The sequence below is a fragment of the Rana temporaria genome, chromosome 10 (assembly GCF_905171775.1).
Source record: "Rana temporaria chromosome 10, aRanTem1.1, whole genome shotgun sequence".
Classification (NCBI taxonomy): Eukaryota; Metazoa; Chordata; class Amphibia; order Anura; family Ranidae; genus Rana; species Rana temporaria.
This window is the reverse complement of record NC_053498.1, coordinates 22,059,429-22,075,403: the sequence shown is the minus strand read 5'-3', so window position 1 is coordinate 22,075,403 and position 15,975 is coordinate 22,059,429. Positions and strand designations below refer to the sequence as shown.

Sequence of the window (15,975 nt, the reverse complement as noted above, 5' to 3'; positions counted from 1 at the left end):
GGTGGCGCTGCAGCGCCCTCTATAGACGGCCGCCAGAACTGCGGTTAAACTGTCAAAATGACATTTTAGCCGAATAAAAGTTCTTAAAGGGCCCGTTTTTTTTCATTTTTTTTTTTTTTTGTGTGACTGTGGGAGGGGGGGGGCGGCGCCCGTGCGTCCCTATGGACGGGCCGCCACTGACCAACATACTAAATACAAAGTAGAGTTTAATATATTTACATTAGTACTTTTCCTTTATATAAAGCTTACAATTCAAGCCCCCAACTTACTTGCATGTACCGGTACTCTATAAGTAGTTTGGAAGGCAGTCAGTTGCTTCTCTTATTTGAGCTCATAAGTGCACAAAAATACCCATTGATCCTGCCAGAAATCCAGTGGGCTGATTACAATCCGAAGCCATGTTATCAGCCATGCCTAGTTCTGTGTGGACTACAGAAAACCTCATCCCTATGTTGGGGAGACGAGCAGAGGGTGAGATGTTCTGTACACCAAATTAAGAGTGAGCAGCCTAGGGTGCCTTTGGCCAATCATGGCTCAGGGGCTAAGTCCACGCCCCACACTATATAAGACTGCTTACACAGTGGCTGTATATAGTGTTTATGGATGGAGATTAGGCAGGGTATTTAGTGTAGTGTGCGGTCAGTCAGCTTAGTGTATATAACAGTGTCGTGCAGAGTATATAACACAGTGTAGGGCAGAGTATATAACACAGTGTAGGGCAGAGTATATAACAGTGTCGGGCAGAGTATATAGCACAGTGTAGGGCAGAGTATATAGCACAGTGTAGGGCAGAGTATATAGCACAGTGTAGCGCAGAGTATATAGCACAGTGTAGCGCAGAGTATATAACACAGTGTAGTTCAGAGTATATAGCACAGTGTAGTTCAGAGTATATAGCACAGTGTAGTGCAGAGTATATAACACAGTGTCGGGCAGAGTATATAACACAGTGTCGGGCAGAGTATATAGCACAGTGTAGTGCAGAGTATATAGCACAGTGTAGTGCAGAGTATATAGCACAGTGTAGTGCAGAGTATATAACACAGTGTAGGGCAGAGTATATAACACAGTGTAGGGCAGAGTATATAACACAGTGTAGTGCAGAGTATATAACACAGTGTAGTGCAGAGTATATAACACAGTGTAGTGCAGAGTATATAGCACAGTGTAGTGCAGAGTATATAGCACAATGTAGCGCAGAGTATATAGCACAGTGTAGTGCAGAGTATATAGCACAGTGTAGTTCAGAGTATATAGCACAGTGTAGCGCAGAGTATATAGCACAGTGTAGTTCAGAGTATATAGCACAGTGTAGTTCAGAGTATATAGCACAGTGTAGTTCAGAGTATATAGCACAGTGTAGTGCAGAGTATATAGCACAGTGTAGTGCAGAGTATATAACACAGTGTAGTGCAGAGTATATAACACAGTGTAGTGCAGAGTATATAACACAGTGTAGTGCAGAGTATATAACACAGTGTAGTGCAGAGTATATAACACAGTGTAGTGCAGAGTATATAACACAGTGTAGTGCAGAGTATATAACACAGTGTAGTGCAGAGTATATAACACAGTGTAGTGCAGAGTATATAGCACAGTGTAGCGCAGAGTATATAGCACAGTGTAGGGCAGAGTATATAGCACAGTGTAGCGCAGAGTATATAGCACAGTGTAGGGCAGAGTATATAGCACAGTGTAGTGCAGAGTATATAGCACAGTGTAGCGCAGAGTATATAACACAGTGTAGCGCAGAGTATATAGCACAGTGTAGCGCTGAGTATATAACACAGTGTAGCGCAGAGTATATAACACAGTGTAGCGCAGAGTATATAACACAGTGTAGCGCAGAGTATATAACACAGTGTAGCGCAGAGTATATAACACAGTGTAGCGCAGAGTATATAACACAGTGTAGCGCAGAGTATATAACACAGTGTAGCGCAGAGTATATAACACAGTGTAGCGCAGAGTATATAACACAGTGTAGCGCAGAGTATATAACACAGTGTAGCGCAGAGTATATAACACAGTGTAGCGCAGAGTATATAACACAGTGTAGCGCAGAGTATATAACACAGTGTAGTGCAGAGTATATAACACAGTGTAGTGCAGAGTATATAACACAGTGTAGTGCAGAGTATATAACACAGTGTAGTGCAGAGTATATAACACAGTGTAGTGCAGAGTATATAACACAGTGTAGCGCAGAGTATATAACACAGTGTAGCGCAGAGTATATAACACAGTGTAGTGCAGAGTATATAACACAGTGTAGTGCAGAGTATATAACACAGTGTAGTGCAGAGTATATAACACAGTGTAGTGTGGTATATAACACTCCTAAAACATCCCAGCAGCAACAGCCGATAGGAGAGGAGGGAAGCTGGCAGCGCTACGGGGGGGAAAGATGGGAGCCAGGGCAGTAGGGGGAATCTGTGCTGAACAGGGTGATTAGGGTGTGCCTGGGCACACCTGGCACACCCTGTGCACACACTTATGGTTCTTTTGAAATCTAGTTGAGTGAACTGGCAGATAACAAACACCCATTAACCTCTTTACCACCGCGCTATAGACAATACACGTCTACAGCGCGGTCGAATTGCTCTGGGAGGACGTCCCTGGGACGCCCTCCCAGAATCCTCCTCTCGCGCGCCCCCTGGGGCGCGCTCCTGGAATCATCTGTGAGCGCCGGCACATGATTGGATGATAGAAGTCATTCACTAAGCTTTGGGATATAATCCTTTTGCAATGCGCAACTCTACTTGCAAGTGAACAGTCTATTCACCCTAAATAAATCAAGCCTTTAGGGTCAGGCCCCCGTTGTCAAATTGAAAACCTATATTTATTGTAGATTTGATTGGCTTTCATTTTAATTCCTTTATTTTGTATTTTAGGTTATCTCACAACTGTATGCAACAGATGCTGGTCCCTTGACTCAACAGCATGCTGCACAGAAAAGGAGGTTCAATGTGATGGATCCCAGTGTATGATGCTCTCAGAATATTGCAATATCAGTAAGTGAGGCTTGTGTTCTTGTCAGTTCCCATTAGAGTCCCTATCAAGGTCCCCCTTACCTCAAAACTCCCCTTACATCAGGGTCCCCATTAGAATACCCATCAGGGCCCCCCTTACATCAGGGTTCCCATTAGAATACCCATCAGGGCCCCCCTTACATAAGGGGCCCCATTAGAATACCCATCAGGGCCCCCCTTACATAAGGGGCCCCATTAGAATACCCATCAGGGCCCCACTTACATCAGGGTCCCCATTAAAATACCCATAAGGGCCTCCCTTACATAAGGGGCCCCATTAGAATACCCATCAGGGCCCATCCCCCTTACATCAGGGTCCCCATTAGAATACCCATCATGGCCTTTCCCCCTTACATCAGGGTCCCAATTAGAATACCCATCAGCCCCCCCTTACATCAGGGTCCCCATTAGAATACCCATCAGCCCCCCTTACATCAGGGTCACCATTAGAATAACCATCAGGGCCTATGCCCCTTACATCAGGGTCCCCATTATAATACCCATCAGGGCCCCCCCTTACATAAGGGGCTCCATTAGAATACCCATCAGGGCCCATCCCCCTTACATCAGGGTCCCCATTAGAATACCCATCAGGGCCCACCCCCCCCCCCCTTAAATCAGGGTCCCCATTAGAAAACCCATCAGAGCCCCCCCATTACATCAGGGTCCCCATTAGAGTCCATATCATTCAGTAAGTCTGTTATTTTTTAACTTATTTTGCCAGACCAAGCTGTCCAGATAAAGTAACAGTTGAGACAAACTATTTAACGCTGACAGGGGTGCTTACAATGATCAGTGTTTATTCATTTATTTAAAACCTTTTACCAAGTAACCAAAAGGAACCTTTGGTTGCAGGAAAGAGATGCGCTCTGTGTATGTAGCACGGGGGGTGCAACACACAGAAGTTTTTTATGGAATAGCGAACAATTTGGGGTGTTCGCAGCAAATTCGAAAGCCGCAGAACACTCTTTAACCTCCCTGGTGGTATTCCCGAGTCTGGCTCGGGGTGAGATTTCAGTACCATTAGCGGTAACCCCAAGCCACACTCGGGATGACATCGCAGTATCCTGGTAAAGTAACTTACCTTATCCCCTGGATCCTGCGATGTCTCCCCACTGTATCTGTGAGCTGTCATCTCGCTCGATTCACAGTGCCAAGTGCCGAGCTCCGTTCCCTGCTACGTTGCAAAGCACGGGGATAGAGTTCGGCGCCAAATTCAAAAAAGTAGGGACAGTTCTAAGCACGGGAAACAAGCGCTACTTTACAGGCATACTATACACCCCCCCCCCAGGTACAAATTTAAAGGAATATTTCACTTTTATTGTTTCACTTTAAGCATTATTAAAATCGCTACTCCCGAAAAACGTTTTTAAAACTTTTTTTGCATTGATACATGTCCCCTGGGGCAGGACTCGGGTCCCCAAACACTTTTTCTGACAATAACTTGCATATTAACCTTTAAAATTAACACTCTTGATTTTTTACGTTCGTGTCCCATAGACTTTAACGGTGTTCGCGTGTTCAAACACATTTTTTGCCTGTTCTGCTGCGAACCGAACCAGGGGGTGTTCGGCTCATTCCTAATCGGGAGCATCCTGCTAACATACCCCAAGTGCACTGGGCACCACCCGAAGCTGGCATAAAGAGGGGCACTAAACTCCATCCATTACATCACTAAAGGGGGGATAGCAATTAAAGGGACACTAATGCTTCGTACACACGATCACGAATTCCGAAGAGAACAGTGCGATGTTAGCTTTTTGTCGCAAATTCTGATCGTGTGTACGCTCCATTGCAATTTTTTTTGGCCAAGAAAATATTGAGAGCAGGATCTCAATTTTCGTGACAGGAAATATTCCTATCGTGATTATCTGTATGCAATTACGACGCGGTAAAAAAACGTGCATGCTCAGAATTAAGCAGAAAAGCCGAACTGCCTATTGAACTTCATTGATCTCGGTTCATCGTGTGTCTTGTACGTCACCGCGTTCTTGGCAGACAGAATTTCGTCCAAGATTAGTGTGACTGGGCCATATTCTGAGAGAAGTTACGATGGAGTATCTCAGGATACTCCATCGTATCTCTCTTTTTTGGCCCGTGTATCTATGCGACTGATTCTTAGAATCATTTTCGCATAGATACACTTAAGATCCGCCATGTGTAAGTCACTTACACTGTCGGATCTTAAATGTAATTACGCCGCCCGCCGCTAGATGGCATTTACGTGAAGGTCTCATTTGTTTATGCAAATGAGCCTGCTACGCTGATTCCCGAACGATTTTGCGTCGCGTACCCGTCGCTAACATCGTTTGCGTAAGCGGAAACTTACTTCTGCTATATGAGGAGTAAGTTTCCGCATGTCCCACGTAGGCCATGTTACGGATAGCGTCGGGTCCGCGTCGTGTTTTTCCGTCGGCTACGTCGTTTCCCTAAGTCGTTCTTGAATACGACTTTACGTCAATGACGCACACGTCGGCGTCATTGACGTTTTCCGCCGAGAACTGGAGCATGCGCACTGGGCGTTTTTAAGCCCGGCGCATGCGCAGTTACTTAGAATCGGGGGCGCGCTTAATTTGAATAGAAGCCGCCCCCTTGAAGATACGCGTGGCTACGCCGGGCCATTTACACTCCGCCGCCCCAAACTACGGAGCAAGTGTTTGGGGAATACAGCACTTGCTCCTGTAGTTTGGGGCGGCGGAGTGTAAATGCCTTACGCGCCGCCCGCGGACATTTAGAGAGAATATGGGCCACTGTGTGAATGCAACACAAATTTCAGCCGTTTTCCTGCTCTGTCGGAAATCGGGATGGTGTGTACGCGGCATTACACCTGCCAACAAGGTGATCTTTGTGTTGTGATTTATTTTATTTGTTTTCCAGGCAACGTAATTTATAATTCAGTGAAGAAAACATGTGCCATTGAGTCAATGTGTAATGGTTGCTTCTCTGTATCCACAAACCGTGACTTCTTTCACCGAGTTAGCGGTGAATGTGGGTATGGAGACTACAGCAATGCTGATATGGAATATAAGGGTGAGTTTACATATCCATGTCTGTGAAAAGTATTATAAATATAAAATGAATAATAATATAATGAAGTTGCCAGTCCAGTAATGTTTCTTAGTTTTGGTAAAGTGGAAAAGAAGTTCTAGAATTCAGCAACTGTAAGGTTTAAAATGTTTAAAGTGGAACTAAACTCCCTCAATCAGCATGAACTGTTTTTATTCCTTATGCTGTTAGCATTAGTAAATAGATAGGAAGATATATTATATTTACTTGTTTTACATTTTTTATTTTTTTATACCCATGTATTCAGTTGGTTTCTGGCCTAGGTTTTTATTTTTTTTGTATTCATTTTGAAGTCGACATGTGCACACCGAAATATTTTGTTTCGGAATTTCGTTTTTGTCTGAAAAATTAATTAATTTAGTTACTCCCGAAATTCATTTTTATTTATTTTGTTTAGTTAAAAAATGCATTCGTCCGAAAATCTGAATGAATTAAGGTAGAATCTGTCATTGAAGGCTAATGGTGTCTGTTGATTGTTCTAAGAAGATTCAACGGAGCAGCTAAACTGTACGACGCCGCAATCGTACATTTCCGGTCTAATGTTCCGCCTACAAGCTATAGAAGAATTCTAATGTTGTATAACACTAGTAATATTTATATTTATAAATTATTATTACTAGTCAACCAACATTCGAATTCTTCTATAGCCTATGGGCCGAGCATTTAACCGAAAATGTACGATTGTGGCGTCGTAAAGTTGAGCTGCTTGTCAAATCTTCTTAGACAGACACCATAAGCTTTCAATGACAGGTTCGACATTTGTATGTTTTTCGCTGCTTCGTCGAATCTTCGTTGTTCATGTCGAATGGTCAACCCCAACACTGTCTCTATAATGTCGAATCTTTTCTCTCTATGTGGAATAATCTTGGACTAATAGTTTGGAGGTTAGGCACATTCGATCGCAGATTCAATAGACACAGATTGCTACTGTCAACGTCATGTCGAATCTCCTATCTATATCGAAATGTTGTAGGAACGAAAACAAAGCATTTTTTTATGTCAGATCTTTCGGATTTCGGATTCTGCGCGTTCGTTTTCGTTTTTTAAAGCGATAACGAAAATACCCGAAATTCGGACGAAAATGCATTCGGACAAAAACAAATGCACATGTCTATTTGGAAGGAGAGGAGAGGCTTTCTCAGCTATTCACTCCTGCCGGTGTGCTTAAAGTGATTGTAAAGTCTTGTTTAAAAAATTTAAAATAAAAACAACAAGCATGTTACACTTACCTCCTCTGTGCAGTTTGTTTTGCACAGAGCAGCCTAGATCCTCCTCTTCTCGGGTCCCTCTTCAGCTCTCCTGCAGCCTCTCCACAGCCTGCAGCTTGATATGGGGGCACGGGAGCAGAGTCAGAGCTCGTGTGTGCATTCAGACATGGAGCCCCAGCCTGGCCCCACCCCCTCTCTCCCCTCATTGGCTAACTGATGTTGATTGACAGTGGGAGCCAATGGCGCTGCTGCTGTGCAAATCAGGAGAAGAGTCCCGGACGGCTTTGACACTCAAGGACATCGCTGGAGAGAGATGGGGCTCAGGTAAGTAATTAGGGTGTGCTGGGAGGCTGCTACACACACAGAAGTTTTTTTATCTAGGAATGCTGGGAGGGTTTAAATTGATTCTCATCAAAGAGACACATATGGATTTGCTTTGCAATAAAAAATAACAAACATATCTATACTTACCTGCTCTGTGCAACAGAATTGCAATAGAATTGCACAAAGCGGCACCAAACCTCCCCTTCTTGGGTCGCCCGCTGGTGCTCCTGGCTCCTCCTCTCTGGCTAGTGTCCCCAATAGGAATCTGCTTCCTATGAGAGCACTCATGCAGGCTCGTTCCCGGCCCCTTCCCCACCCCGCTCCATTGCCTCTGGCTTTGATTGACAGCAGGGGTAACCAATGGCTCCTACTGGTTTAGCAAAGCCTGTGAAACCTGGAAGTCACCTTGTGACGTCACCTTCGGCTCCCACAACTCAGATGCCGCATCCTTACACAGGGAATTACCTAGCTTCCCAGTGGTTCTGCTTACAGTGGTGACTCCATCAGCCAGAGATCACCACCAATGGGCAAATAGCCTCCACATTGCTACTTTTGATGAGACTTGGGTCAACAGCTGGCTATGGTTTATGTCTCACTACAGCAGAACCACCCATTTATGAACATTTATATAACATGATATTTCCAACAGAGTCCACCTGTGGTCTATTTTAATGTGACTTTAATGTTTGATTAATAAATCCTTGGTTTTGATATATTGGGACTCCAATTTGAACTCCACCTTAATGCAAGGTTGGCACAGTCATTTGGAGTGATGAGACATTTTGCTTTTTGGCCACAACCATAAACGCTTCATTTGAAGAGTAGTCAACAAGGCTTATGATGAAAGGTACACCATTCCTACTGTGAAACACGAAGGTGGATTGTTGATGTTTTGGGGATGTGTGAGCTACAAAGGCACAGGAAATTTGGTCAGAATTGATGGTAAGATGAATGCAGTATGTTATCAAAAAATACTGGAGGAACATTTGCATTCATCAGCCAGGAAGCTGCGCATGGGATGTACTTAGACATTCCAACATGACAATGATCCAAACCACACGGCCAAGTCATCCTGTCATTGGCTACAGCAGAATAAATTGAAGGTCCTGGAGTGTCCATCTCAGTCTCCCGACCTCAATATCATTGAGCCACTCTGGGAAGATCTCAAACGTGCAGCCCAAGAATTTACAGAAACTGGAGGCTTTTTGCCAAGAGGAATGGGCAGCTTTACCATCTGAGAAGATAAAGAGCCTCATCCACAAATACAACAAAAGACTTCAAGCTGTCATTGATGTTAAAGGGGGCAATACACGGTATTAGGAACTGGGGTATGTAAACATTTGATCAGGGTCATTTGGGTAGTTTCTGTTGTGATTATGATTTTAAAAGAGTAAACACAGTTAAAGGAACACTAAAGGCAAAGTTAAGTGTTTTTTTTTAAATAACAAACATGTTATACTTACCTCCACTGTGCAGCTCATTTTGCACAGAGTGTCCCCTAACCCTGTCTTCTGGGGTCCCTCGTCAGCTGTCTCGGCTCCTCCTGGCAAAAGCTTGCATGGTGGAAAGCTTTTGCGAGCACGCTCCCGTGATACAGCGGCGGCCATAGCAGCCAAATGTATCACTCGGCCCCGCCCCCAGGTGCGCCGCGTCATCCGCTGTGATTGATAGCAGCGCCAGCCAATGGCTGCGCTGCTATCAATCCGTCTAGCCCAGCCAATCAAAGGCCAGGCTGAGAACCAGAAGAGGATCACGTGGATGCGTGCGGGACTTTCGAGGGGTCAGGTAAGTAAAACGGGGGTTCGGGGGGGGGGGGGGGGCGGTACCGTCGGATGTTTTTTCACCTTAATGCATAGGATGCATTAAGGTGAAAAAACATTTACCTTTACAACCCCTTTAATTGATAATAAATGGCTTCAGCCAAACACTAACCATAAGTGAAAGAAAAGTTTTTGTGTTATCATTCATATTCTCTGAAAAATGGCCAAGAAATCATAAATTCTGCCAGGGTATGTAAACTTATAAGCACAACTGTAAATAGACAGACTGGCTGGCTGATAACATATGCTTTTTTTTTCAGAACTGTGTCATGATCTATTGTCACCGAATGGCTATAAGTGCCCAAGCTGCTATATAAAGGGATCTACAGAGGGCTGTACGAGTAAAGAAATGGTGCTTTGCCGTGGGAATGAATTGGAGTGTATAGACTACAGGGGAGTTTTTCAATTGCCCAGTATGTATCTATTCTTACTTAAGATTTCGACATAATTGCTGTTGTAATTATTAAATGTATTGTTTCTATGAAATAGAGATGGGCAAACAATTCAGCTCGAGCATTAGTTCGGCCCGAACATTTGCCCATTCGGCGAACACCCGTATTTGCACGGTGTTCACTGGGTGTTCGCCCCGATGAACACCCTGCAATGCAGTGAGCGCTGCATAGTGCATTCTGTGCCCTGATTGGGAAAAGCTTTGACCACTCAGGGCGCTGTGTAAGCTAGTTGTTAAGGAGCGGGGCCAGGAAGCCGGCTACGGTGTCCTTAACAGTCGATAAGTAATCAGCTGTCAAAGGGTTTCCCTGCTGACAGCTGAAAACAAAAAAAAAGGTGCCAGTTAAAAAATAAAGAAAAAAAAACAATGTGGGGTCCCTCCCCGAATCTGTGCCAGACCCTTATCTGAGCATACAGCCTGGTAGTTCAGAAAAGGGGGGGGACGAGCGGCCACATGCCCTTAACATGGGGGGGTGAGTACTTGATGAGGACAAGGGCCTCATCCCGACAACTTTAGCCGGTGATTGTGGGGGTCTGCGGGCGGGGGACTTATCAGAATCTGGAAGCCCCTTTTACCAAGGGGGCCCCCAGATCCCGCCCCACCCACGTGAATGAGTCTTGGTGCTCAAAGTGCAACAATAAAAAATCCTTTAAATATAGTGCTTGGGGGGTCCCCCTAATGTGCCTGTAAAGTGGTGCATCTGTAGCATTAAACATGCTGCAGCAAAAATTAAATTTCTAAAGAAAAAAAACTAGTCCAATCCCATTAAAAATGACTTGCGGTTACAATTGCCAGCACCCGGGAATTGAAAAAAATAATAAATAAACAGTGTGGGGTCTCCCCCCAAGTCCATACCAGATCCTTCGGGACTGCCCCCCTCCCTATAAGCACCTTGTCCCCATGTTGATGGGGACAAGGGCCTCTTTCCCACAACCGTGGCCGGTGGTTGTGGGGTTCTGCGGGTGGGGGGCTTATCGGAATCCGGAAGCCCCCAGATCCTGGCCCCCCCCATATGTGACTATCGGGTATACCTACCCATTCACCAAAAAAGTGTCAAAAAGTAATAAACACAAGAGACAAGTTTTTGACAATTCCTTTATTTAAAAAAAAAAAAAATGCGTCTCAATGTAAATCCATAGTCAATCATGCTGCCCGCTGACCCGAAAAAAATGCTCCCACTTCCTGGGAGGCCGCCCGCCGAATGCCTGCTCTGCGCTTTGACATGTCTTATATAGGTAAGGGGCGGGGCCATCTGGCCATGTTACACGGTGGCCCCACCTCCATGTGACATTACATTTCCAGTATGCACCAGTCTGTGACGTCAGAAGGAGGAGGTGCCACTCAGTGATGTAGTCAGGTAGCCCCGCCAGTTATCCATACAAGAAATGTCAAAGTGCAGAGCATGCATTCGGCAGGAGGCCTCCCAGGAGGCAGGAGAATTTTTTTATTTTTTTTTCGACAGGCAGCATGATTGACTATGGATTTACATCGAGGGACACTATTTTTTTTTATTTTTTAACAAAGGAATTGCCAAAAACTTGTCTCTTGTGTATTGACACTTTCTTGGTGAATAGGTAGGGGTACTATGTACCCGATTCTCATTCACATAGGGGAGGGCCCGGGATCTGGGGGCACCTTTGTTAAAGGGGGCTTCCAGATTCTGATAAGCCTCAGCCCACAGACCCCCACAACCACCGACCACGGTTGTGGGGATAAGACCCTTGTCCCCATCAACATGAGGACAAGGTGCTTTGAGGTGGGGGGGGGCAGTCCCGAGGGGTCTGGTATGGACTTGGGGGGGGGGGAGGCATGTTATTTTTTTTCTTTTTTTTTTCAATAGCCAGGTGCCAGCAATTGTAACTGTGATGCATTTTGTAACGGTCACCACCGTTTACGACCTTCCATCCCAGTCACGACAGCTTATCGACACTCCAACCGACAGGACCCGATCCCATTTCATTTGCCCAGAATCAAGACGAGACACAGCTCTGTGCTTGTTCCAAATGTAATGATACTTTAATGGTTTCTTCTCAGCTTTATATACAGTACAAGGCATTAAAGCAACAATGAGATCTCCACCCCCTAATCACACACTAAGGCTAATTACTTAAACATTCTAGACAGGTCGGTACCGGCCTATAATTATCATGTGTAATCACTGCATATTCCTTAATTAAAAGCATAACAAACAAACCCATCACACACTGAGTTTCCTAGGCAGATGTTTCGTCTCCGCATGCAGCTTGACACCTATTCACACCTCTGAGCATCAATAGGTTTAAGACAGTGTTATCACACAATTAAAGGCCTATTAAAAGCTAGCCTTATTTAACATATTAACAGTCTTCACAGAGAGATGAGTCACTATTGACTGGTTGGGGTCACAATTAACCAACATCTTGCAGTGTCTCAAAATCCTGCAATACGAACTATCAGTGATGTCCCATCTAATGTTATACATGAATTATGATTCACTTGCCACCCCATGCCCAAAGGGCACAGGGTGGACTCAGACCCAAGAGTTATCAGTGACGCTGACACAGGAGTATCCTCCATCCTCACAAAGTCTTTGGGTGTCCCGGGCCATTCCGTTACACATTTTAAATGGGATTTAAATGTATTTATTTTTTCTTTAGAAATTTAATTTGCGCTGCAGCATGTCTTATGCTTGCTACAGATGCACCACTTTACAGGCACATTAACGGGACCCCCCAGGCACTGTATTTATTTAAAGGAATTTTTCATTTTTAATGTTGCACTTTAAACATCATTAAAACTAGGGTTGTCCTGATACCACTTTTTAAAGACCGAGTACAAGTACCGATACTTTTTTTCAAGTACTCGCCGATACCGATTACCGATACTTTTTTTATGTCATGTGTCAGTATTTTATTTTATTTTAAAATTTAAATTTTTCACTATTATTCGTTGTTTTTTTTTTTACAATGCTTTCTTGGGGGGGGCTGGATGGTGTCAGTGTGTTGTTTATTTTAATATGTATTACAATTAATTATTTTAATTATTTATTGCTATATATTTATTTCTTAGCCCTGTTGGGGGGCTTTGGTGAGATATTAGGGGTCTTAACAGACCTCTGACATCTCCCCTTTGAGACAGAGAAAGGGACTAGGGACACAGATTCCCCAGTCCCTTTCTCTGGTGCACTGAAAATGAATGGACAGGAGACCGAGGCTCCTATCCATTCATAAACTGAAGCATCGTAAACACAGGTTACGATGTTTCAGTTATATGAATGAACAGAGTCAGTGATCACTGACTCTGTTCATTCGGAAACGGTAGGAACCAGGTTTAGCGGCTCATACCGCCGCTCTCCATCCTGACAGAGGGGGTGGAGGAGGACATGGAGGGTGACACCAAGCACGGAGGGGGAAAGCAGCAGCACGGAGGGGGGACACGGAGCATGGAGGGGGAGAGCAAAATGGAGGAGGACAGCAGCGGCACAGAGGGGGAGAGCAGAACGGAGGAGGACAGCAGCGGCACGGAGGGGGAGAGCAGAACGGAGGAGGACAGCAGCGGCACTGAGGGGGGACACGGAGCATGGAGGGGGAGAGCAGAACGGAGGAGGACAGCAGCGGCACAAAGGGGGGACATGGAGCTTGGAGGAGGGAGAGCAGAACGGAGGAGGACAGCAGCGGCACGAAGGGGGGACACGGAGCATGGAGGGGGAGAGCAGAACCGAGGAGGATAGCAGCGGCACGGAGGGGGAGAGCAGAACCGAGGAGGATAGCAGCGGCACGGAGGGGGAGAGCAGAACCGAGGAGGATAGCAGTAGCACGGAGGGGGGACACGGAGCATGGAGGGGGAGAGCAGAACGGAGGAGGACAGCAGCGGCACGAAGGGGGGACATGGAGCTTGGAGGAGGGAGAGCAGAACAGAGGAGGACAGCAGCGGCACAGAGGGGGAGAGCAGAACGGAGGAGGACAGCAGCGGCACAGAGGGGGGACATGGAGCATGGAGGGGGAGAGCAGAACAGAGGAGGATAGCAGTAGCACGGAGGGGGGACATGGAGCACGGAGGGGGAGAGCAGATGCGGGCGCTACTCGCGTATGCGTTCGCTTCTGCGCGTGAGCTCGTCGGGACGGGGCGCTTTAAAAAAAAAATTTTGTTTTCTTATTTATTTTTATTGATTTTATAATTTTTTACACTGAAATAAAAAAAAAATGGTTCACTTTTATTCCTATTACAAGGAATGTAAACATCCCTTGTAATAGAAAAAAGCATGACAGGTCCTCTTAAATATGAGATCTGGGGTCAAAAAGACCTCAGATCTCATATTTAGACTTAAATGCAAAAAAAAATAAAAAAAAATGGGAATTTTGTCATTTAAAAAAATGACAACAAAAAAATTGTCTCTTTAAGACGCTGGGCGGGACTGACGTTTTGACGTCACTTCCGCCCGCAAAGCTATGAGGACGGGTGAGGGCCATCTTGCCCTCATTCGAGTCCTCACTGATCAGGCAGCAGCACCCGATCGCCTCCGCCGCTACCGGCGGCTCCGGTAAGCGGCGGAGGGCGCGGGAGAGCGGCGGGAGGGGGGGCCCTCTCCCGCCACCGATAACGGCGATCTCGTGGCGAATCTGCCGCGGAGACCGCCGTTATCGTTTACACGCCCACCCACTGAAGAGATGGATATCTCGGTTGTGGCAGCAGCTGCTGCCGTTACCGAGATATTCATCTTTTAAAACAGGACGTATATATACAGGGCGTTAAGTGGTTAACAAAGACTAAGACCCCTTTCACACTGAAGCGTTTTTACAGCGTTTTAGCGTTAAAAATAGGGCTCTTAAAATGCTCATAAAATGCTCTCCATGCATCTCAATGGACCCTTTCTCACTGAGTCCTGCAAGCAGCATCTTTGGAGCAGCTTTTGGGCGCTGAAAAAAAAAAACGCTCCAAAAACGCCCCTCTCCATTGAAATGAATTGAAAAGCGCTGTAAAAACGCCTTACCCTTTCACACTGAGGCACTTCAAAAACGCCCTAAAACGTTAGGGTCTCAGCCTTGCTTTACCAGCACATTGGGCTTGCAGATGAGGCTTCGCTCGAAAAACGCTCGAAAAATGCCCCAGTGTGAAAGGGGCCTAAAGGATGGGAAATCTTTAACAGAAACACCGACAGAAATACAAATGTAAATTGGTCATTTAACAGAGAAATCCCCAGCAAAATGATTCACCCTTCTGTATTTTGTATTAAAGAAAATCCTCTTTTAATTTGCAGGTAGTGATGTGATGGCGACTTCAGTAAAAGCTTGCATTACGAAAGGCGGCTGTGAACTGGGATTTAAAGCTGCAGTTGGAGCAAAGGAAATAAATGGGGTCATGATGAAGTGTACCCCCGCAATACCAGTTCATTCTGCTGGAGATCAATGACCAGTCAACCCAACTGCAAGCCAAGGCTGTGTCTTTGTTAGAAAATTGCCGCACGTGAAAATAATCACAAGCTTTGCATTGGAAAATCGGCCAGATGAAAACAGCCATGGGTTCTATCAACCAATCGATGTGCTAGGTGCATGCTAATAAAATCTTCAACTCCCCATACGTTTTGTGTGTTTTTTTTTTTAAATACATTTTTATTTGTTATGAATTACCTATGCTTTACTTACTACATGCAATACACTGCACCATGCTGGTACCTCGATGATGTTGCATGGAGGAAAACAAAACTCCCCTTGTGGTGGACTTTTAAGACACACATTTTTTAAAACATATATAAAGTAATACATTGTTTATTAAATATTTTTCTTATAAAAAGAGATATGCATAAAACACATGTATATGCACATACATAGCATGTTCAAACATATTTACAGTGTTATCAACATCATCATTGTTGCAGAACAATTCAGCTGGGTTTACAACAAATGACACTTGCAATCTTTAAAGTGGAGGTTCACCCAAAAACCTTTTTTTTTTAACATTAGATTGAGGCTCATTTTGTCAAGGGGAATCGGGTGTTTTTTTTTACAATCGAAGCAGTACTTACCGTTTTAGAGATGCATCTTCTCCGCCGCTTCCGGGTATGGGCTGCGGGACTGGGCGTTCCTACTTGATTGACA

The 15,975-nt window shown here is 45.0% G+C and overlaps 1 protein-coding gene across 3 annotated transcripts in view; it reads left to right on the top strand.

The window, feature by feature from the left end:
- Positions 1 to 15,457, top strand: part of LOC120916420 — a 57,785-nt gene extending 42,328 nt beyond the window's left edge. For all 3 annotated transcript variants that reach the window (XM_040327379.1, XM_040327382.1, XM_040327381.1), the window contains exons 3-6: positions 2,895 to 3,014; positions 5,910 to 6,062; positions 9,711 to 9,863; positions 15,138 to 15,457. In XM_040327379.1, coding sequence (XP_040183313.1) covers positions 2,895 to 3,014; positions 5,910 to 6,062; positions 9,711 to 9,863; positions 15,138 to 15,289 — 578 coding nt within the window. In that variant the 3' untranslated portion in view covers positions 15,290 to 15,457. The remainder of the gene's footprint in view (positions 1 to 2,894; positions 3,015 to 5,909; positions 6,063 to 9,710; positions 9,864 to 15,137) is intronic.
- The last annotated feature ends 518 nt before the right edge of the window (positions 15,458 to 15,975 follow it).